Here is a 24,289-nt window from a genome sequence, read left to right on the forward strand (position 1 = left end):
CTAGAGTAATGGAGAGTGTGGGAAAGAGGTAAAGAAGTGAAGGCAGGTTGGAATGGGTGGAGAAAAGTGTCGGTAGAAAAATATTAGTGAGAATCAAGGGGAAGGTGTACAAGACAGTGGTGAGACCGGCCATGCTGTGTGGTTTAGAGACAGTGCCATTGAGGAAGAGACAGGAGTCAGAGCTGGAGGCAGCAGAGATGAAGATGTTGAAGTTCTCTTTGGGAGTGACATGGTTGGACAGGATTAGGAAGGAGTACATCAGAGGGACAGCTCATGTTGGACGTTTGGGGGACAAAGTTAGGGAGGCCAGATTAAGATGGTTTGGACATGTTCAGAGGAGGGAGAGTGAGTATATTGGTAGGAGAATGTTGGACATGGAGCTGCCAGGCAGTAGGCAAAGAGGAAGGCCAAAGAGGAGGTATATGGATGTAATAAATGAGGATATGAAGCTAGTGGGTGCAAGTGTTGAGGATGCAGAAGATAGGGATAGGTAGAGAGAGATGATTCGCTGTGGCGACCCCTGAAGGGAAAAGCCGAAAGAAGAATAAGACAGTGAGGCCTTGTCTGGACAAGTTGTTGGGTGTCAGTTGGGATACGGTGTGCTTTGTGTGGGACAAAAGTGTTTGTAAAATGACCCATTAGAAAAGGCTCAATCAAAATATCTACAACATTACTTAAAGAACTTGAATATGGGCTTAACTGAAAACTATTTTCATTTCTGTTTCTCATACTTTGTTACACCCAGTATAGGCTTTTTCTTACAATTACTGTGTTTCTGCTTGTCTGTGTTTACTGTCTAAGCAGTTTCTTTGTCTCGTAAGCAGTAGGAGTATTTCAGCAAAAAAAGGCCACAGATCTGCACATTTTTTCAGCATGTTCGCGCTGCTTCTTCTGCAGAAAACAGAAGGGAAATAACTATGAATGCCTCCTTGATTGTCTTTTGTTAGCAGCAGGCTGGTCAGCTACAACAGCTAACTGATAAGTGATGTAAATTTAACTCCTCAGAACAGTAAACTGTATAGACAGTAACACAAATTTAACAAATGAACACATTTTTATGTTGACTGGTCTAAATTATATACTTACATACTGTATAATTTATTTAAAATTATTTAAATCAGTTAGTTCACAGTTTCTGATCAGAGTGACCTCAAAATAGGTTTCCTGCAGTATGAAGCTTACTTTTACTGTTGCTGCAGGAATTTGGTCGCTGATGAAGGCATTTATCCTCTTATTAGTTGGCAGTGTTTTGGGTCATTGCCTAGCTGAATGATGAAGTTTCTATCAGGGCATACTTGGGTAACAAACAGCCACACAATGAACACTTTCATTGATCATTTGAGAATGGAGTGGTTTCAAACAAAAGCTATGTGTTTAGTGCAGAATAAAAACTCCTACTTTCAGAGGGGTGTAACACTTCGATGAATTGGGTTGGAATGAGGAGATGAGATGCAGGCTTGGGACATCAAAATTAAAACTAGATACAGATACAGATCCTTTTCCTTGACACAGTTGCATAGATGTGCCTTTGTTCAACTGTAATTGATAAAGCAGATGTGCTTCCCATTGTATAAGATTCAATCAGCAACAATCATAATATTTGTCAAAGCTTGTTAGCCGAAGGACAACAACCGATTTGAAGACAGACACCATATTACAAATAGCATGTGTGATTGATTATTAGGCAAGATATCACACACAAATGTGACTTATCAAAAACTAGCTTACATGCAATATAGTTTCAGTCTCAGTTCTTTTGATCAGTCAGATATTTGTTTCAACTGACCAAAGAGCAAGCTATTTTGGCTTCCAGTCTAGTCACTGGTATAAAAAAAAGTTTGCACAATTATGACAGGTTACCTATCTATCACTTAATTAGTCAGGAAAATCTCACTTTTCCCTATAATATAACATTATTAGAGAATAGAATAAACTATCCTTTACATTTAACTGTGATTCTATGATCGAGTGGTTCTCAAGTGTTGATATAGAAGATGAGAACCTTTCAAACCTTTTACTTTTCTAACCACATGGATTCAAGTCAATTTGCACACTTTTCTTACCTAATGGATGTTGTGGACGTTTGGAAAAAATAGCACACTGGTGCAAAAAAAAGGTTCACAATTTATTTTACTGCTGTGCAAAAGGACCCAACTATCTCCGAGAAAATTTCAAAGAGGGCCCTGATCAGAGTTTTTATCAAAATGATTGAACACAGATACAAGGGAAGAAAAACATTGTGACTCATTTGCTACACTACAACACCTGATCAGGACAACTTTCAGTCTGCCTTAGCTAATTCTTAGCCTTGAGTCTCGCTATCTTGTCTCCAGCGCATTCTGACTTGCTAAAAATTTGCACAAACACACAAATCTCTGGTCACAAATAACTTCGTCATTTACGTAGAAGTTCAGAACTTCTTCCTTTAAAGTTTTCCATCACATAGATTAACCTGTCTCCATGATGGTGCTCCCTGAAACAAGTGGCTGAAAGGCCGATTTCCACATATCGGAGCTTTCACCTGGGCTGTTAATATTGTATGTATTTACAGCCAGAGACATGAATTTCTTTGTTACATCAAACAGTCAGACACTAGCCCAGGACTTAATACTGATCCTCAATTGAACTGATACCACACAAGTAAAATGTGGTTAGATTTCAGATTTACATGTAACTGAAATATACCTCTGGGTTTAAGGAGATATTGCCAGATAATTATGCAAATATTGTGCAGAATATTATTTTTAATCACCTAGTACACATAGATGTTGAAGTAATGGCTAGGGGTCTGCAGGTTCTGCAAAGACTAGTGATAAAATAATCTTATTCATCACTAAAATCTTATCACTATAAATTCTTACAGTTATTAACTCCTACTTGAGCAGAATCAGGTGTTTTGGGAATGAGCAAACCTGTGGGTATCGAGTCAGTAAGACTAGTTGAAAACCCCTGCTCTGTTTCTCATTCTGCCTATTTTATTAGGTGTTCTTTTGTGAGTAGTCTGTGAATTTTTCTACTATAAATATAGTCCTACTGTATCAGCCATGTGTTCATATGGTATTCTCTGGGTGTTGTATTGGCCATTAGATTCTCTGGTATTTGGTGTGTAGTGTATAAGACAGATAGATTTTGGCAGTTGTGTTAAGGCAAGTCCAAAGGGTGTGGAGTTCTAGACATATGTTGAGGGGAATGATTAGATATGCTATGTTTAAATACACTAGACCATCACACTCATATGTGCTTGTTGAAAATTCCAGATTTAGTTCCCACTTGCTGTTATAATGAGCTCCACATCTCCACATTTGGAGGATCACTTTGGGGATTTGTGATCATTTAGACACATTAGCAAGGTCTGGGGTTCAGTCGATATTTCAGTTCATCCCAATGGTGTTGAGGTCAGGGCTCTTAGCAGAACACTCGAGGTCTTCCATACCAAATTTTGCAAACCATCTTTTCATGGAGCTCAAATTTTGCACAGGGGCAATTTCAAGCTGGAACAAGTTTGGGCCTTGTAGGTCAAGTGGAGCAAAATTGAAGCAAAACTGCAACAAAACAGCACACAAATACTTCCTATATAACTGTACTTCTAATTTTCTTGTAAAAGTTTGAGGAAGTATCACAAACAGATGTGATGGTCAGGTGTCAAATTTAGCTACAGCCATGTATCTGTTTTTACCCACAGTTTAAACCTCCTGTGTGTTAGAACAGATGTAACAATTAAATGGTGCAGGAGATTTTCTAGGACCTGGGGCCTCATGTATCAACGCTGCGTACGCACAAAAACCTTGCGTACGCCAGCTTTCGCACTCATGGTCGGATTTACTAACAGAGAAATTAATGTGTGTATAATAAATGTGCGTTCCTTCACGCCAACTTTTTCGTGCTTTTTGTCCGTTGGCACCTCTTAGAGGCAATAAAGTGAAGTTGCAAACATTAGACTACAAATTATTCTACAAGTCCACCAACACCTGTGACAAACATTGCTATTAATTTTTAATTGATAAAATAGGCTAATTGACATCATATGTTTCAATCAATTATGCAATTAAGTAAGAACATATAAAAGCATGTGCAAATTTAAAGAACCCTTAGTCTATGACAATGGCAGCGTTGGCCTTATTAGAGGACATTGCCAATGGCCGAATCCGAAGACAACGAATTTTTCTGGACCACGATGATGACAGGCTTATCAGCCGATTCAGATTTCCAAGGGCTATTGTCTTGGAGCTCTGTGCTGAGTTGGGTCCGAATTTGTAGAGACAGTCAGCAAGGAGCCACGCATTACCCATTACCTTACAGGTGCTGACAACACTTGGTTTCCTGGCAACTGGTTCTTTCCAAAGGGAACTGGCAGACCGCTCAGGAATAAGCCAGTCGTCTTTGAGCCGCGCAATGCCAGCTGTATGGGACGGGATCTTCCGCATGTCTACCAGGTATATAAGGTACCCATATGATGCAGTTGACCAGCCAAACATTAAAGTGCAATTTGCAGCGATAGCCGGTTTTCCTAATGTAATCGGAGCAATCGACTGCACACACACTGCTATAAAGGCGCCATCTGAATATGCATACGTGAATCGGAAACATTTCCATTCAATAAATGTGCAAATAATATGTGATGCACAAATGCGCCTAACAAATATTGTGGCAAGGTGGCCTGGGTCAACGCATGATTCATACATCCTTACAAACAGCATAGTTGGGATGAGGCTCCAAGCTGGCAGGGTGCGCGATGGATGGCTTCTTGGTGAGTGATGCGTTGATGTTGCTATTTAAGTGTTGTGTTTATTTTTTTTGTGCGTTTAATTATTCAACTGCCTATTAGGAGACCGCGGTTATCCATTAAAGACGTGGCTGTTAACCCCCCTCACCAACCCACAAACTGACCGAGAGCGCAGATACAATGATGCCCATTCTCGCAGTTGTTGTCAGTTGTAGAGCGGGCGATTGGGCAGCTGAAATGTCGGTGGCGCTGCCTTGATAGGACCGGGGGGGTGCTGCTATACTGCCCTAACAAGGTGTGCCGTGTCGTGCTGGCCTGTGGTGTGCTGCACAATGTCGCGCACAGACACTGCATACCACTTGGTGAGGCTGTGGCACCGCCAGATGACCCCGACCCAGAACCAGTGTATGTGCAGCCCAACCAACAAGCCATTCAGGCCCGTCAACGTGTGGTTGCGGTAATATAATTGGTAAGCAGAGACAAAGTTCATTTTTTGACCAATTCCTTGATGAGTGGCTTATGTCTGAGTGCATCAGTGATATTTTTCAGGTGACTATTAATTTCCCCGATGGCCATAACGATTTGCTGTTGTGACTCCAGAACAGCTTGGGTCAAGACGCGGCCGGACCAACGGGCCTCAGCACTGGGGCGCGCAGCGGAAATGCCGGAGACACCGGACACAATAGGCACTGGCTGCTCAGGAGGCGCGGACTCTGCATGCGTGCCAGTGGACGTTCCTGCTATTGCACCATCTAAGTATAAATAAACACAAGCACATGCTAACTGATTTCAGTCTGTTTCTTATTAATGGGTTCACGCATTTCCATAAATGCAATAGATACGTAGCTTATAATCTCTGGTCTACTATTGGTCAGCTACATTGCATGCATTTGAAAATTAAATGCAGACTGGTAAGCTATGTTTACCAAAGTTAAGCAAATAAATGAGAAATTAGTTACCTTCGGGGCATTGATGTAGTAAATCCGAGTCTCCCACAGCAGCGGATACTATTCCAGAGAGTAAACTGTCGCCCACAATAGAGGCAACTCTTTGCTCAAAAGGTGTAAGTTCATCGACCCCAGTACGGGACCCCAGTTCACCACCTGTTCTGTCCACACTTTGTCTGTGCGCAGCAGTTCTCCGCTTAACTTCCACCTTTGTCAGACCATTTCTTTTTAAGCTCGGGTACAGTGCAATTTTCAGACACTGTGTTGACCACGTCAGCCAAACTCTCCCACTCAATTTTTTTTTCTTTTGTTGTTAATTCCAGAGTACAACGTTCCAAATAAGATTTTTTTCCTCGTTTCTACCTCTGATAGTAGCACCTCCAATTCATTTTCCGTAAAGTTTCGTTTCTTGCTTGCCTTTGCCATTTTCTTGCTGTTTGATTTTGCCAAAGTGGACTCATTATATATTTTAATTAATTTATTTGAGGGCAGAGACAGGGTGGGGTTTGGCACTCGTGCATGTGCGCTCATTTTCAAGTTAATTGGGACGTACAAATAGAAAATGCGTGGGATTCTCCGTACACAGAGTTTGATACATCTGATTTTTTTTGTGCGTACGCACATTTTCAGCTTTGTCCGTACGCAACGTTTTAGTAAAGTAGTATTAATTCAACGCAAGTCATTGTACATGAGGCCCCTGGCTGGCTACGATGTGAACTAACCTTCGCATGTCCATATGGAGGCTGATAAAATGAAGGAAATAAAATGTTATGGCCAATACTAGATGACAAAATATGCTGATGTGATTAATGTATTGAAAAGGAAAATGATTTTCTATCATTTATTTTCAAAATAAGAATTATTGACCCCGTTCATGAAAATAGGGGAAAATATACCCAAAAAGAATATGCAGGGATTTTCTGCACGCAATTTTTTTTTAACTAAGACAAACTGTAGCATGATGGAAAGTGACGGTTAAGAGAGGGGCTTGTTGCTTGTATAGATATAGCCTGTTAGATAGACCACAGACAGATGTCCTGGGGGGAAAGGGGAAAAAAAAAAAGAGTTGGTTCATGTTGTTTCGTATAGATACTTGACACTGAATTACTACAAGCTTTATTCTACCAAAATTATTTTATGCATATTTCAATGCTGCATTTTACAGTTTATCAATTTTTCTATTTTACATTTGTACAACACTGTTTCTTCACCCTTATAAGTAAACTGTTCATGTGAATCAGGTGATACAGTGGCAGCTCACAGGAATAACACAAATTCTGTGTGCCTTATTAGCTTTATTTAAAATCTTTATTTTCTTTACAGTCATCTGGTGGATCAGCAAATAAGCACAAATGAAAGGCAGACAGTTAATGTCTTTGCTAAGAAAAAATAATCATTAATATTTTTTTCTTAATTAATTACAATTAACAGTTAATTGATTGATTTATATTATAAATTCAGCAGTTACTTGTACAAAGACCAATGATCATTTAATCCTTCTTTTTAAAAATTGCAGCATTTTCAGGTCCCGATGTACATCAACATTGAGTACATTACAAATCTCTGTATGTGATCATCAAATGAATAGCCTCGTTAATAGCATTAAAAAGTTAAAATAAATGCTAAAGTTGATTATGGAACATTACTAACTTGTGAACATACTAACACATTTGCCACAATAAGGCAAGAAACCAGATTGTGTATAAAACTATTTTGTAAATCATGAAACAAATTTCATAAGACCAGTCTTTCTCAAGAGAAGTGCAATACTTAACATGTTACATGTAAGACAGTACTGGCCATCTGACTGCTGGTCCTCATTAAAAATCAGTTAATTTTTCCCCCAAAACATAATTTCCATAAGCCACTTTTGCTACTGAATATTTTGATAAATTAACTCTTGAAGTAATATTTCCCTAGAAACTAGACTAACATTATAAGTGAAACATTAGACTATTCATGATGAATGTAAAGGTGAAATACAGAAGTATTTAAGGATTATATAAGTAAATAAGGATTGGTGTCATGCCATGTTCCTGATAAGGATGTGGTGTCTAACGGTCTTAACAGTCTGTTGTAACTGACAAACTGTTGTGAATATATTGTAGTGGCATCCTAATAATGTGGCCTTTAAATTAAAGTCCTCCATTGTAGCAGCATACAACTGACCAACTGGTTACAGCAATCCCTGATCAGCACTTCCTTTCACTCACATTATTCTATTAGAACATTAAAAACAACACAGTGTCGTTCTCATACAGTACTGAAGTCGAACACAAACACCAACATGGCTTTAGTTAGTATTTGGATGACCCGTGATTTTACATGTGTGTCTTTCATACTCTACACAATAATGTGTTTGTGTTTTCTGAAATGTGAATTATCTGTTGTGTGTCAGGAGTCAGCCACAGCCCAGAGGAGGCTGGAAGTGAAACCCTAGAGCACAATAGCATTAACGGTTATTGTAGGATCCTCAATGTCTGCTTTACTCTGCACCATCCTCAACTCCAACTGTGCAGGGCTCGGCCTCCGGTTAGGACCTGCAGCCTCTGATAAGAGAAAATGAAAGTGTTTTATTCAAGGACTTCGCAGCAGTACACTCCCATAATACACATAATGTTTCTGTCACACCACACTGCAGTTTGATTACAGTATTATGGGAGTATGTTATTCTGGGATTTTTTGGTCTTACCCTTGGCGTAGGCGATAGTCCTCTTAATGACATGCTGCATCACAGAAACAGTCTTCTCACAGGCTGTCTGTTAAAACACCACAAAAGGTAATAACTACTATAGAGACCCAAATAAAGTGTTTCTGAACACTTTATTTATTTGTTTCTTTGCTGTCTACTATGTTGCTTGTTTAAATCCTTTACAGATTCCTAAGTGAAGTACTGCACCCTGGAGATGTTATTGAAAGTCTAGACTGATCTTGCAACAGACACTAGACATAGTGCTAACTGTAACAAATACATTCATACATATTTTAATAGGATCATCTGTAAACCTGCTTATTCATGCGGTTATCTAATCAGCCAATCATGTGGCAGTGGCACAATGCAAAAAATCATGGAGGTACAGGTCAGGAGCTCAGTTACTGTTCCTATTAAACATCAGAACAGAAGAAAGTTGTGCTCTCTGTGCCTTTAACTGTATCATGGTGTTTGGTGCCAGATGGGCTTATTTGAGTATTTCAGAAACTGCTGATTTCCTGGGAATTTCACATTATAAGGTTTTCCAACGTTTATGCAAATCTAAGGCCCCTAACCGGTATCTGCTTGTTTTTATGTATTCTGCTGCTCGACGGCTTGGAGAACTGCATGAACGTGAAGGTTTTCCTAATAAAGTGGATGTGGAGTGTAGGTTTCTGTAATTCTGTAATAGAGTATTTTAACTTGAACCAATTACTTTACATTTAACAAAGAAAATGGTAATACAGGATGTTCAAACTTTTACATGACAGTTTAGGAAGTTTGAAATATCTACATAGTTTCTTTTCTAGCAAATGATAACTTAAAAAGTATATCAGCACAATGAGAGTCAATGAGCTGAGCTCAAATTCACTCCATTTAATTTTATTCTATTTGTAAAGATAACAGACATCTGGGTGTAGATTAAATCCACAGTGAGGCAGCTGCAAACAGGAAACACCACCCCATCCCCTGCCCCTATGTGGTAGGCACATCACTATACCATTTCCTCTGGTATAGTTTCTTCATTTCATTTCCTGTACCTTGTACTTAAAATACTACTCTCAGTTGCACATCTTTACACGAACTGAGCTGAAACATTCTGAGGCAAATAAACTATACAATTAAGTACTTTTTTTATTTGTCTTTTTAAAATTGCCAACTGGTATAAAAAGACTAACAGGGCTGAGCTCTCCCTGTCTACAAAGAATTGCTACCAAATAAGCAAGTATCTGTATCAAATAAGTATCAAATAAGCTGTAATAAAACTGTTACTTTCCATACAAGTCAGTTGTGTCAAGTGCCTAGATTTCATCTCGATTTGTCTGAATTCTTTGAATTTGATAAATTGTGAATAGATCTTGACATGTTCTGTGCTGACCTCATGATGTCTTCGTTTATGACCTGGAAATGCTTTGTTCTGTTCTCATAATTTTGCGCTGAGCCTAGACACTCCATAAACTCGTCAAACATCAGTAAATGCTTAAGTACCACGTCTGTTTCTGCTGATGCCCTTTCCATTATCACTGTTGCCTATAGATAAACCTGAATGCTTCTGTAGAGAAACCTATATACAGTATCTCACAAAAGTGAGTACACCCCTCTAATTTCAGCAAACATTTTAGTACATCTTCTCAAAGGACAATACTATAGAAATGAAACTTGGATATATTTTAGAGTAGTCAATGTGCAGCTTGTATAGCAGTACAGATTTACATGAACATGTCAAAACTGTGTCCAAAGTGTCATTTTGTGTGAGCACCATTGATATCTAGCACGGCCTTAATCCTCCTGGGCATGGAATTCACCAGAGCTGCACATGTTGCTGGGATCCTCTTCCACTCCTCCATAATCATATCACAGACCTGCTGGATGTTTGACACATGACGCTTCTCCTCCTTCTGCTTGAGGATGCCCCACAGGTGCTCAATAGGGTTCAGGTATGGAGATAATACTTGGCCACTTCATCACCTTCACCTTCAGCTTCCTCAGCAAGGCAGTTGTCATCTTGGTGGTGTGTTTGAGGTCGTTATCATGTTGGAAAACTGCCGTTTGGCCCAGTTTTTGAAGGATGGGCATCATGTTCTGCTTCAGAATGTCACAGTACATGCTGGAATCCATGTTTCCCTAAGTGAACCACAGGCCCCAGTACCAGCAGCACTCATGCAGCCCCAGACCATGCTGCTACCACCACCATGCTTAACTGTATGCAAAAGACTTTTTGTATGCAAAAGAAATTTTCTTGGTACTCCTCACCAGGGCATGTCACCACACATGCTGGACCCAAACAAGTTTATCTTAGTCTCATCAGACCACAGGACATGGTTCAAGTAATTCATCCTCTTGGACAGGTTGTCTTCAGCAAGAAGAGGCTTCCTTCTGGGATGACGGCCATGCAAACCAACTTGTTGCAGTGTGCAGCGTATGGTCTGAGCACTGAGAAGCTGACCTCGTGCTTCTGCAACCTCTAAAGCAATGCTGGCAGCACACGTGTCTGTTTTTTTAAAGCCAGCTTCTGCACCTGATGCACAGCACGAGGATTCAACTTCTTTGATCGACCCTTGCAAGGCCTGTTCCGAGTCGAGTCTTGGAAAATCTCTGTATGACCCTGGCCACTGTACTGTAGCTCATCTTCTTGTAGCCTAACCCATCTTTGTGGAGAGTAACAATTCTAATTCTCAAGTCCTCTGAGAGTTCCTTGCCATAAGGTGCCATATTGATTATCCAGTGGTCAGCATGAGTGAATTGTACTCAAAGCACCAAATTTTAAATGCTCTAATATAAGATACACAAATTTGTATGGTCCTATGAATAGGACATGTGACTTTGCGTGGTTAAACGATGTACAGCTGCTATCACTTTTGTTGCCACCTATTTTGACAATAATGGCTGTATGTTGAGTTATTTTCAGAGGACAGTAAATCTATACTGTTTCTATAGTATTGTCCTTTGAGATGTACTAAAATGTTTGCTGAAATTAGGAGGGGTGTACTCACTTTTGTGAGATACTGTATATGAAACACAAGTCATCCATTTTTCATAATGTATTTACAGAAGAAACTACAAGTTATTAGACTAAAGCCTTATTTACTGACAAAACTGCTGCAGGGACTAACATCATCGGAGATTATGGGAAATGAGCACAGAAGAGCATTACACACTTATTTTTCACATGCAAACTCTGGGTTCGAGTGTGTTAGTTTCTGTGTCATTGGTTTTACCCACATTATTCTTATACCCTGTGATATTAATTCTATTACCATTACCAGGCATTATAAAAAGCATGGCATCATCAAAGACATCTTGGGGGATTTTGGTTTGGGTAAACTCTACTCAGATTGCAAGACAGAATTACTAATGAAGCATAATTAAAGAACTGAGAAGCATCATCTCACTTGACTATAATTCATCAGATAAAATAATAATAAGAACATGCATTATACTTTGAGGTCATTAGGGTGGTGGTGTGTCCACGCCAGCAGCAAAGCAGCAAACAGATCCCCAGTGCCCACAAACACAGCATCTACTTTGGGAATGTCCATTCGGATCCTTTGCTTCTCTTTACTGCCATCTGCTGTCACTGCAATGTGCAAACACATCAAAGCCATTGGCAACGTGGAAATACAAACAAAACCTTAGTGGAGACCATAAATACATTTACGTCAGTACACGCTCCATCTGTGATCCATGTTTTCCAGACAAACAGTCATTATAAATATTCTTAGAGCATTATTAAAGATAGGGAGAAAATAACAATGATAAAACATGAGCACTAGCATTATCAGAACATAATTTAACTAGTACTTTAGTTTTGTGCACGTTACACCACCACGCCCACTGGATTTATTAGAAATACGGTTGAAGCCTTAAATGTTCTTTCACAAAAGCAACATCTTGTGGGTTTGAATTTATTTTATTTGTGTTCTTACTTCAAAATGTTTTCCACTCTCCATTAAAATTGTTTTAAACTGAGACAGATTAATTAGCATAGGATGTAGTCATTGATTATCTTGAATGCAAGTTATAGCAGATGCAGGAATTGTGGGGTTCACCTGTGTTCTGGCTCCCTAGGGCCACTAAATACTGATCCCCCAGAGGAGAGAGCAGGTCTGAGCTGGTAATGACCACAGTGTCAGGACCCATAGCATGCAGCAGATCCATTGCCTGCAAGAGAATGACATACAGTTATACAACAAACCTGTTGTGGTCATTATTGCCTTAAGAAGATTATAGCCTGACATTTCTTAATTCCAGGTTCAGGATCCACCCTCCTGTTAGTGCTACTCCCAGTACACCTGATCCAACCCAAAGGCTTAATTAAGACCTGATGAGTGCCAGAAACTAATAAACCTTGCATCTCTGTAAGACTGCAAGTGTCACTGGGGATTTTAAAGGGGAAATTGATGATATAATCAAAAACACTTCATTATGCTTTTGAGAAGCCTCTTTTTCACAATATGATTATACTGAATAGCCTTTCAACACATTTAATACTGGTGGTCCGATATAGGTTACAGTTATGGACGAGTAATAATTTATAGTAATTTATAATACCAGAATCCACCCAGTTGAGGTTGGATTCCCTTTCCAGTCCAGTTCCTCTCAAAGTTTTGTTCATTTTGCCATTAAAGAGATCCCACCCCCACCTGCATTGTTTCCTCTGGCTTGATTGTTAGGAATCTAAATCTACATCCAGTTTTCTGTATGTAGAAACTGTTCTGTAAAGCTTCTCTGTTGCTACACATGCTATTTGACAAACATTGTCCATAAAGCAAAGTGCTGTATGAAGCACTTTTATATATTAAAAAAAAAAGCAAATGACTAAACACCTAAAATAAGAACTGAGTCTATAATTGTAATTATATATATATATATATATATATATATATATATATATATATATATATATATATATATATATATATATATATATATATATATATATATATATATATATATATAACTATATTTAATATTATCTATAATATATATATATAGTCTATAACTATAATTAAAACGAAATTAGGGAGGTCTCTGCTGTTCCCTATTAACTACTGGTTTTATGGCCAAAGTATATGTTTCAAATGGTTAAAAAAAATCATTTAATCTGTTTAGCACTTTCAGTAAACTCCCTGAACCAACATGAAGAAGAAACCTTGACACCATCTCAGAATGGAGCCCAGCCTTTAAAAGCAGAGTTGCTCTGAAATATCATACAGCATAGAACATTATGAAGACTCACCTCCACTGCATCTTTTTCTGTACTGATTTTTCTTCCAGTAAGGAGCCTTTTAGAAACAAAAGAAAAATCTAGTAAATAAACTATTTATGGTCATAAGAAGATGCATCTGTAACTGTGTCATGTTTTCCTGGCTGTGCCCAATTCACACTGGAATAATTGTACTACAAAAATATAAAAAAATGTAAAGTTACTAGAAGTACTGGATTATTACACCAGAGGTTCATCTTCTTATCGTTATCAAGTGTGCAAAAATCATCTGTATTGACTGGGGAGTCCAGGGGGGTCATTTATAAATGGATCTTATGCACTAAACCTTCCCAAGCATAAACCTGGGCAAATGTTTACTAAAGAACTAAAGCAACCAATCACAGATTGTGAAAATGTAACGTCTATGTTCAAAAACAATAACAGACTGGAGAGCAACCATAGATTGTTCATTTAAGAAAGTCAGGCAAGTAATTAAGTCTAAACTGTGAACTTCATATTATTTGGCAAATACAGTGTTTAGCTGATCCTTATAAGGTTTCCTTCTTCCGTGAGGAAAGTATAGCGTGACAAGTGTTTCCAGATGGACCATAAAAAACGTGATACACCTGTCTCCTGGAAATCCTGTAAAATTCATCAGAATAATAAGAAGACAACTTTGACACTCCAGACGTCTCTGATTTTGTGTGTCGTATGCATCGCATCAGACGTTCAACCAACGGTGAGACTATTAAAGCTTTGACTGAACACAGCATTTCTGAAACCCTGAGGATATGTAGCGAATTACAGCTAAATCACCACTCTCACATTTTATATTTCATATTCAAATTCAAATTATGTAGCTCCATAATACTGGCTGCTTGAAGGTGAGAAGCATTAAAGCACAACATTATTATTTCTAAGTATTATCACTGTTTATGACATTAAATGTATTCACACTGTCAAGAGCAATGCAATTTCTAAAGCAGACATGACCCACATACAACTGTATGCAAAAAGTAATGTTTTTGTGCTCAGGCCATCCTCTGGGTTTTGTGCGTATACATACTTTCACTCTGGAATCCATGCAGAGTTTTATAAATGAGGCCACAGGACGCATTTGAAAAGCACACGACCATGCAGTACACATATATGCATAGATACACTATATTGCCAAAAGTTTTGGGACACCCCTCCAAATCATTGAATTCAGGTGTTGTTTTTCAGGGGTTGGCTTGGCCCCTTAGTTCCAGTGAAAGGAACTCTTAATGCTTCAGCATACCAAGACATTTGGACAATTTTATGCTCCCAGCTTTGTGGACATGGATTAGTGAGTTTGGTGTGGAGGAACTTGTGGAGGTGTGGAGTCCTGACTTCAACCCGACAAAGAACCTTTGGGATGAATTAGAGTGGAGAATGTGAGCCAGGCCAAAACTGGGACATCTGCCATTACATGCACATGAATTTAATATGGGGTTTGCCTGCCCTTTGCAGCTGTAACAGTTTCAACTCTTCTGGGTAGGCTTAACACAAGGTTTAGGAATGTGTTTTTCGGAATTTTTGACCAAGAGAAGACTCGTGAAGTAAAGTATACACACTCCCAATGACAGATGGCCTATTTATGTACAGTATAAGCATATAAAAAGTCTCAATTGATGTTTAAGAGGAAGTGATATACAATGGTGATTTTCTGCAAACTGTATATTGCACACTGTAGGCCTGACATAAAAGCTCCTGAGATGGAAATTAGTTAATCACTCACTCTGCCTCAAAGTGGTTAGGCGTTATGATGTCTGACACAGGCACCACCTTTTCCCTGTAGATCGGCAGCAGGGCTTCTGGAACGTACTACAAACAGGACACGAAACAAGGATGATAACTTTATTCTCATATTTTAACAGTGCTTGATTCTTCATATCTCAGCACCTCTTTCTGAGAATACGGGAAAAGGATAGCAGAGGAATTTGCCAAAGGAGTCTTCAATCACGCCGTTCAAAAGTTTGGCATCACTTGGAAATTTCCTTATTTTCTAGTTGTGCACCAGGGTCTCTCACTCCTTTTTCTGTTCTGGTTAGAACCAGTTTGCATTGTTCTATCAAGGGAGTAGTTCACAGCAAGTTCTTTCCATGAAAAGAAAAAGAAAGTTCATTCTTTCTGGTCATTTTGAGCCTGTAAACAAACCCACAACTCCTGATGCTCCAGATACTAAACTAACCTAAAGAAGGCCATTTTTATTGCTCACTTGATCAGTACAAAGGTTTTCAGCTGTGCTAGCACAATTGCAAAAGTAATCAATAAGCCTTATAAAATGATTAACTTGGTGAGATTACTGATAGATAACATGAGATTGAAACAGAGGACTGATGGTTGCTGATAATGGGCCTCTGTGTAACAATGGGCCTCTGGGTGTTTCTTTAAAATCATCCGATTTATTTTATGCTTTTGAAATGGATAAAAGTGGGTTTTCTCTGAAAAACAAGGAAATTTCCAAGTGATCCCAAACTCCTGAATGGTAGTGTAAGGGTTACTTTAAAGTGATATCATCTTTTTATTGCCCAGTTGGATTATCTGATACAGCACATAACAGATTTGACTATATACACAACATGGTGCGTTTACACGGCAACAATCATGACATCATGTGTATACTGTATGCTTTAATGGTGGTGATGTAGTTTGTGTTAGATTCTGTGTGGTGTCCTTTCCAGGGTGGATCATTACATCATGGATTCCCGGGAAAGGCTTCAGATCCACCAGGATTTTGACAAAGATAAAGTGTTTACCTAAGATAAATTAATTTTTTATTTACATATATAACATTTCCAGAGCTTACATTACACTCTACAATAAAAACTGGAGACTCAGGGCACAAGGCAGGGTACACCCAGGACAGGATCTCTCACAGGACACAATCACACACACACACACACTAGGGACAATTTAGAGGTGGCAATCAACCTATAAGGCATGTCTGTGTACTTGGGGAGGGAATTGGAGTACCTGAAGGAAACCACCAAGAGAACTTGCAAACTCCACACAACAGAGATGGATTCCAACCCCCAACCCTGCAAGTATGAGGCATGCTAACCACCAAGCCACTATGCCTCCCCTAATTTAGATTAATCAATTCAATTAATCAAATTGGAAAAAAGTGATGGAACAAAATGACTGAAATGGCTCCTTAGGCTACTCACCATTGATCCATTATCTCCCATGACTGGATCACATACTGAAAACAACAGAAATATGTTTTAATATTAACTCACTCATCTCTCTGTAGCTTGTGCAGTGGACAAATATTAGTGTGCTCATCTTCGATAATATAGACAACAACGAAAAAATCTGTTCTGTTAAACTTAACCAAGGATGTCTGAAACTTTATTTCACAACATGATGGCTTGTTGTGTGTTTAGTTTAACTAATGATAAAGATTTTAAATGGTTTAACGTATTGGTTGATGAGTTTTTCCCCAAACCACAGAACATTATTGTTCCTCTTTGGGTTCTATAACTACAAAAAAATCTTCATCAGAAGCTCACTACTAATTCCCTTGAAGCTCTAACACACAGCAAGATATAAATACGATGCATGGCAAAACAAAGTTTCAGGCTGGAAGTAAGTCAAGACAAGACAAATGTACAAGAAACATCTGCCAAAATTAACAAGCACAATCAAACCCTCAAAGGTTTTACAGGTCAGGTCAGGTCACATGAGACTTGCCTGTAAGGTAAAGATGGATCAGAGCTGGGTTAAAACTAAATGTAAATTAAGTTTGTGTGTGTGTGTCAATTTACAATAAACAGAAGTCAGGTATTTTAAAGATGTGCTAAAAGAGAAATGTTTTACTTGATAAAACATAAGTCTTAAAATTTGGTTACAAATTGTTTAAAAAAAATCATCCTTTATGATTCATTCATTTAAGATTCACCATCCATGCTTTTCAAAGGACTGGAGTGTACAGCAGTTTAGTCTGTTTACTTCATCAATTTGACCACTAGATGACGCTAGAGTGCACTGTAATGAAAAGGCTTTTTTTAATACAAATGAAATATATGAATACATGTAATACAAGACCAACCACAAACAAACGGTCTGGTGGTGTAAAATACCAAAGAAGAAATAAATAAAAATCTTGATATGCATTGTCTCACCATACACAAGCTTGGGGTTAGCATTCTTCAGCTCCTGAACGATGTCCACCACCATTTCCAGGAAAGACACATCCCTGGAGTAACCTAATCATAAGAAGAGCTTTTTAAAGAGACATGAACTGTGATAACTGAATGATAAGTGTTGTTTCCAACAATAATCTACTGATTTTAATAAAAAATGCTAAACTCAACTTTTTTGTCCACAAGGGGACGTTTTTGTGTTGTTGTTTTTTTAAATCTACACCAAGGTTTATTTCCGTATTTCAACAAGATGAATGATAAGGTGTCAGTGAATTCATGCACCTGTAAGCACATAGTCATAATGGTTGACTTTGTTGAGTTTAATTCCTTCGTACAGGACATGTAGCTCATCAGCAGTCAGCACCTGTCCTTTCCAGTGCTTGTAACCTAGAAGACAAAACAAAAGACGGTCAGCACCAAGTTCCTCATACCCAATAGCAGTCTGTATTAGATAGCATCTAGATCTGACTCCATGTTCTGTTTTCACAACTACTTTATTCCCACCTACAGATTTAGTGCCCCATAGATGGGAAATAAAACATATTTGAATATGGGTTCAGAAAATATAAAGTGGACTGGCAGCCTATTTTTTTTAAATGCAGTTTTTACTATTTTTTAATCAATAAAAATAATTTTCTAAACTATTCTGATAAAGCAGAATCCTTCTGGTTCTTTGGTATGCATCATTTCACACATTTGAGTGAAGGAGAAGTGAATTTGTTAAACAAAAATGTACTTTTTATGCCGTAATTTACTTGCTTGTAAAAAAATCAGCAGAAAGAACTGCTGTTTATACCTTTTGCTTAACTCTTAATTCTTAGATAATGAACAAGCTACTGTGTGACTCGAAAAAGGCAAGAGAGTCCAGTGATTGTATGAACAACTAGTATGAGCCGAGCTCAACATCAAATGTTCCCTGGAATTAATCCTCTGCATGCAATAAAAGCCCAGTCCATTCTTAAAGGAATGAGAACTCAGATTAACACTAAACTCTCCTTAATTTAACACATTGCACTGGCCCACCTAGTGTTTCTTTCAACACAATGTCGAACACATTAATAGAGTTGTGTGTTTTTAACAAGACCAGACACAAAGAAAATCATACACAGATGGTACAGTGATGCAGTATGTGTCTGAATGTAACCTTGACAGATGTGCAACAGCTGCGACAAAAAATGACTTTCCAATTACCACCAATTACATAAACACATACTCTGCACAGATACACAAGAAAATACAAGAAATAATTTCATTAACTAAGAGAAACTAAGTTTCTTTGGACAAAGACTCAACCATTTCTCTCATGTTGCCTTCCGAATTTCACTTAAGTTAAAGTCATTTTCCAACATTTATTCTCTGCCTAATGCTGAACTGAGTGAACCAACACTTAGTACCGAAGGATTTGTGCAGACCACACATAACTCCAAGAAAAAAACTCTAATGGGCCAGTTTATAACTTGTGTGTGATTTAGAGTTCTGGATGGTGATTTGCAGAAGAAAACAACTTTTAATACCTAGTTCATCGCCAGCATACTGAAATATTTCTGCAACTATCAGTAATACTGATCAGGTGTCCTGCAAAGAGCCCTGACCTCAACCCCACTGAACAGCTTTGGGATGAACTAGAATGCCAACTGCACCCCAAGACTATGAACGGCAGTTTTCCTGCCACACTGGACTCCTTTCAGTATGGCTCCTGTCCCAACAGAGGCTCAACAGAGGACACCATATCTGCTACCATCCACCTTTCTCTGGACAAAAAGGACAATTATGTAAGCATGCTTTTCATAGACTTCATTTCAGCATTCAACACAATTAACCCACAGAAACCAATAACAAAGCTGAGCCTGCTGTGTCTGAACACCTCCCTCTGTAACTAGATCCTGGACTATTTGACCAAGAGACCCCAGTCAGTCAGGATCAGCAACACCCCCTCCAGCACCATTACACTGAACACCCATGCGCCCCATGGCTACATGCTCAATCCACTGCTGTTCAAATGGCATGTCTGTGCCATAAAATACACTTTAAATCACTTCGTGAAGTTTGCTGAGGACACTATGGTTGTGAGTCTCTTCAGCATCAATGAGGATATGTCAGCATATAGTGATGACAAAAAAACAGCACATGGTGTATTGACAATAATCTCGCGATCAGACTAAAGAGTTGACTGTTGACTTCAGGAGGACCAGAGTAGACCATCTTCCATTGCACATCAAGCGAACTACGCAGAACCAGAAACTTCACGTTTCTTTGTTTCTTTCCAGCAGTGCCTCCACTACCTTCAGAGGCTAAACAGAGAGCCTCCCCCCAAACCCACCCATCCACCCACGCCCATCCTCACCACCTTTTACAGAGGGACAATAAAGAGCATCTTGAGCAGCCGTCGCAACATGTAATACAGGAACTGCATGGTGTCTGACTGCAAGGCCCTACAACAAAGTATGAGAACAGCTAAAATGTATCAAGATCTCTCTCCCCATCACAGACACCTTGTACAACAACCACAAAGCTCACAAAGCCACCAGCGTTTCAGTCAACCATTCTCCTCCCTCTCCTGGACTCTTCAACCTCTTGTTAGCTGGGAGAAGCTACAGGAGCATCCATGCCACAACCAGCATTTTTCACAAATCTGAAGTTTCTTCACTCAGACACTCAGTACCACTGCACACGCTTTACAAAGCCACATCAGACAATTTTGATTATGGGAGTCATTTTTGCTGCCAACATTGCTGCCAGACTTACTGCTGTTACACTACCCAGTAGTTTACAGATAACAGCCCATAGTCTGGGTAGCTATTGTCCAGTGCATTTATTGTCTAATGTATGTATTGTACTGTTCTGTAAATTTATTCTGTATTTCTTTCTGAAACATTTTATTCTGATATATACACAAGCTATAAAGAGTAATGACAATAAAAAAGTTTCTGTTTCTGGCCACACCCCTTTTTCCCCCAGTTTTACCTGGCCCTGCCCTCTAACTCACCAGGATCATCTGATTGATCACCCTCAAAGTGTTGCATGAATGTTAAATGAAACTTCAGACACTTTACGTATGTAGTCCTTTTTGGCATGGTAAAACATAAAAGATCAGGAAGCGATGCTTAAATTGGGTTAAAACAGTGGGGTGCTAAGTTCCGCCATTAAAACAAAAGAAACATACCAAGTACTCAGTGTCCCTGGCATAAGGCCCAGAATGCAGGAACACAGAAATAAGAGAGAAAGAAAACAGGGAGGAGTGAGAGGAGTGAGAGTAAATGAGAACATGCTATTGATGAGAGAAACGCAAGAGATGTTAAAAAAAAAAAAAAAAAACAGACCCCTGCTGTGTTCTAGGGGCCACAGAGCAGGGAGCTGGCAAGGCCATTCGACCACTAGCAGAAAAGTGTAGCAGAACAGTGGAGCCCATACATCCCTTTTTAATTGTCATGAACAAGTGTAGAGCTATTTTTTGCAGACTACAGTGAGCCTCACAATATTATACGTGGATGACAAAAAAAGAAAGACATACAATATACACGCATGTTAATATTCCACTTGTATACTAGGTTTCAGCTTAAAACAGATTGATCTTTGACCTGAAAGCATGTAAAAATGACTTCAGATACATTTTGTAAGTCAGCTTTTTCCCCCAGGAGCTCTCATCTCCATTGTTAAACAGTAACAACTCACTAGCCAACACTGGGCCACTGTTGTAGTTTGGATAAAGTCCAAGTGAAAACTGCAAGTGTTTCAGAAAACACAGATTTTCTATCTCTTCTGTGTTTTCTGTTTGTATATAATAGATATGAGCAATCAAATACAAATAATTTCCTCAAATAATAAATAATAATAATAATAATAAATAATGTTCTGTTATTACTGTCCACATTTAATAAATTAGGTCAAGAAAAAATATTTCTTCACCATAATCAAATGTATGCAATAAAACCTTACTTATCTTGCAGTCTTATCATAAAATCTCAGTAAATCAATCATCGGTCTAACCTGAAGTCTATATACATTTATTCATAACAGTCCATAAACATTGTAAAAGTACTGTGAGTGTGTGTAAGAGTGTATTATTTACTCATTAGACTGATGAGCAGGCTGATTTACAGACTTACCTGTGTGATTGGAGAACTGTACTGAGTTTATAGAGTCCACTTCAAAGCCAAGTACCTGCATAGAGAAAGAAAAACACACACACACACACACACGATTCTCACTGCTCCATTCATTTTAAGACACACACACATACACATACATATACATACATACATACATACATACATACATACATACATACACACACACACACAATATATATATATATATATATATATATACACACGCACATACGTGGTGTTGGCTCGCAGAAATAGTCTCACCTGCAAAGGAAAAGTGGCTGACTTGTTTCCTACGTATCCCCTAACCACGTGACTCTGAATTGACAGCACTCGACAGTCCATGTTGAAGACGGATAAGCATTGATCAGTCACGCTGAGCAAGAAGAAGCCAGAAAGGAATTTTAAAGCGTGGTGAAAACTCTGAAAACCCTTTCTCTACGAAATTCAAGTCCCCAAACACAACACTCTTAACGTGGGCTCTTAGTCCGCTTTTATTCGGCACTTCCACACACTTGCTGGATTTGCTGCTACGCCGGCTCCTTCAGCCAATTGCCATGAAGGGGCGGGACATCCATACAGCCGATCAGTCTATCGTCCAATCATAATTGTCCAAACAAAAAAGGAAGTCGGAACTTACCGTAGTTTAGCAACCAACGTGTGACCGTTTCACCTCTTGTCTGTGAGTCGATTCCAGAAAAGAGTCAGTTCATTCAGAATACTAAACTGATTCGATTCAATTCGTTTTCGTTTCGGTGAAAACGGTGTAAATTATCAGCTCTCGGTGTAAGTTGTAAAGTCCCTGTAAATTTTAAACCACATCAATATAGAGGGTAAACCTGTGAGTGAATTTTGGCAGCACTATTGTCCAAGCATTTTAGCTAGAGTTATAGGGGAGTCGAATAAGGAATCGACTTCTAAACCAATCAGATAACAGAAAATACTGCTCTATAAAACTTTCTGTTAAAGTGTAAACAAGACTCGGTCTGTATTGATCTGTGTGGCCACGATTTGCACAAAAATGATGGGCCTTAAATGTGTGATTTATAAACTGGTTTTGTCAAATACATAACACTGTTTAAGTAAAGTTCAAACCAGATCCAGCATCCTTGAAGCAATTCCACTCCTTGAATCTTTTAAGATTATCTTTCCACTGTAATAGCAACCACTCAACCCCTGCTGCCTCTTACCCTGTAACAGGAGACATTATCACTTTCCCTCATCATACTCCAAACATCGTGTGCCTTCGTGAGGACAGGCAACAAAAATATTAGTTTTGTTTTTATATATTTCCATGTTCATAATAACAAAGATATCCTCTACTTATCCCTAATCATGGTGATCATATGGCGGGTTCTGAAATGAAATCCACACACACACACAGCCATGACATTATGACAACCTGTCTAATATTGTGTTGGTCCTCTGTTGAGGCATGGACTCCACTAGATCCCTGAAGGTGTGCTGTGGGATATGGCACCAAGATGTTAGCAGCAGATCCTTTAAGTCCTGTAAGTTGTGAGGTGGGACCTCTGTGGATCGGATTTGTCTGTCCAGCTCATCCCACAGATGCTCAATTGAGATGAGTGCTTGGATTGAGATCTGGGGAATTTGGAGGCCAAGTCAACACCTCAAACTCGTTGTTGTGCTCATCAAACCATTCCTGAACCATTTCTGCTTTGTGGCACGGCGCTTTATCATGCTGAAAGATGCCACAGCCATCATATTGCTTCCTTCCTTGGACCGCTTTTGATAGATACCGACCTCTGCAGACCGGGAACACCCCACAAAAGCTGCAGTTTTGGAAATGCTCTGATCCAGTGGTCTAGACATCACAATTTGGTCCTTGTCAAACTCTATAGTATATGATTAATTTGTAATTTATTTGTGGAGCATGATGGCACATCAGGTAGCATTATTATTCAACTTTTGGGTTACTGTCTGTGTGACGTTTCTTGTGTTACTCCCGTGTCCTTATTAGTGTTCTCTAGGTTCTGATAATGGGTTTCCTCCCTCTGTCAAAGAAAACCTAAAGGTAGCCAGATTAGCTATGCTAAATTGCCCCAAGTATGCATGTCTGTGTGAATTCTCAGGGCGAATTCTCCTGCCATACACGTAGTGTTCCCATGTTCCTAGTGACTCCAGATTCACCAGGACCCTGACTATACTTATCATTCTTATTTTTATTCTTATTATCAAATTCAATTTCTCAGGGAAATAATACATTAAAAATACTGTTCAAAACCACTCTCATATTTTTTATATTTTTCATGTTTTAAAATAAGTAAAGATACATGTAACATACAATGCATAACATTATTTCTTTCCACATGGTTTCCAGCATCTATTTTTTGAGAATCAAAACAAAAGCCTCTGTCATGATATTTGAGCAAATATGATTTACACATTTTGTGAGCACAATTTCCACATGTCTAGAAGTCAGCCA

At 38.8% G+C, this 24,289-nt stretch overlaps 1 protein-coding gene across 3 annotated transcripts; it reads right to left on the bottom strand.

The window, feature by feature from the left end:
- Positions 1 to 6,945: 6,945 nt before the first annotated feature.
- LOC131354471 (pyridoxal kinase-like) lies at positions 6,946 to 22,386 on the bottom strand. Of its 3 annotated transcripts, none has more exons than XM_058392174.1 (11): positions 22,108 to 22,386; positions 21,844 to 21,898; positions 18,020 to 18,124; positions 17,717 to 17,800; positions 16,760 to 16,794; positions 15,328 to 15,413; positions 13,602 to 13,647; positions 12,412 to 12,523; positions 11,803 to 11,939; positions 8,363 to 8,429; positions 6,946 to 8,219 (listed from the first exon to the last, which is right to left on the bottom strand). In XM_058392174.1, the coding sequence occupies exons 1-11, from the start codon at positions 22,186 to 22,188 to the stop codon at positions 8,107 to 8,109; spliced, it is 921 nt and encodes a 306-aa protein (XP_058248157.1). In that variant the 5' UTR covers positions 22,189 to 22,386; the 3' UTR covers positions 6,946 to 8,106. The 3 variants fall into 3 exon arrangements, with proteins under 3 accessions (XP_058248157.1, XP_058248158.1, XP_058248159.1); XM_058392175.1 differs by having other exon boundaries at positions 21,844 to 21,944; XM_058392176.1 differs by having other exon boundaries at positions 21,844 to 21,947.
- Positions 22,387 to 24,289: the final 1,903 nt, after the last annotated feature.

This window comes from Hemibagrus wyckioides, linkage group LG06 (genome assembly GCF_019097595.1).
Source record: "Hemibagrus wyckioides isolate EC202008001 linkage group LG06, SWU_Hwy_1.0, whole genome shotgun sequence".
NCBI lineage: Eukaryota > Metazoa > Chordata > Actinopteri > Siluriformes > Bagridae > Hemibagrus > Hemibagrus wyckioides.

Coding starts and splice junctions, on each gene's coding strand:
- LOC131354471 (XM_058392174.1), bottom strand. CDS start 22,188: ATGGACTGTCGAGTGCTGTCAATTCAGAGTCACGTGGTTAGGGGATAC. Junction 17,801..18,019: donor TTATGACTATGTGCTTACAG/GTGCATGAATTC, acceptor TCTTATGATTAG/GTTACTCCAGGGATGTGTCT. Junction 11,940..12,411: donor CCTAGGGAGCCAGAACACAG/GTGAACCCCACA, acceptor TGCACATTGCAG/TGACAGCAGATGGCAGTAAA.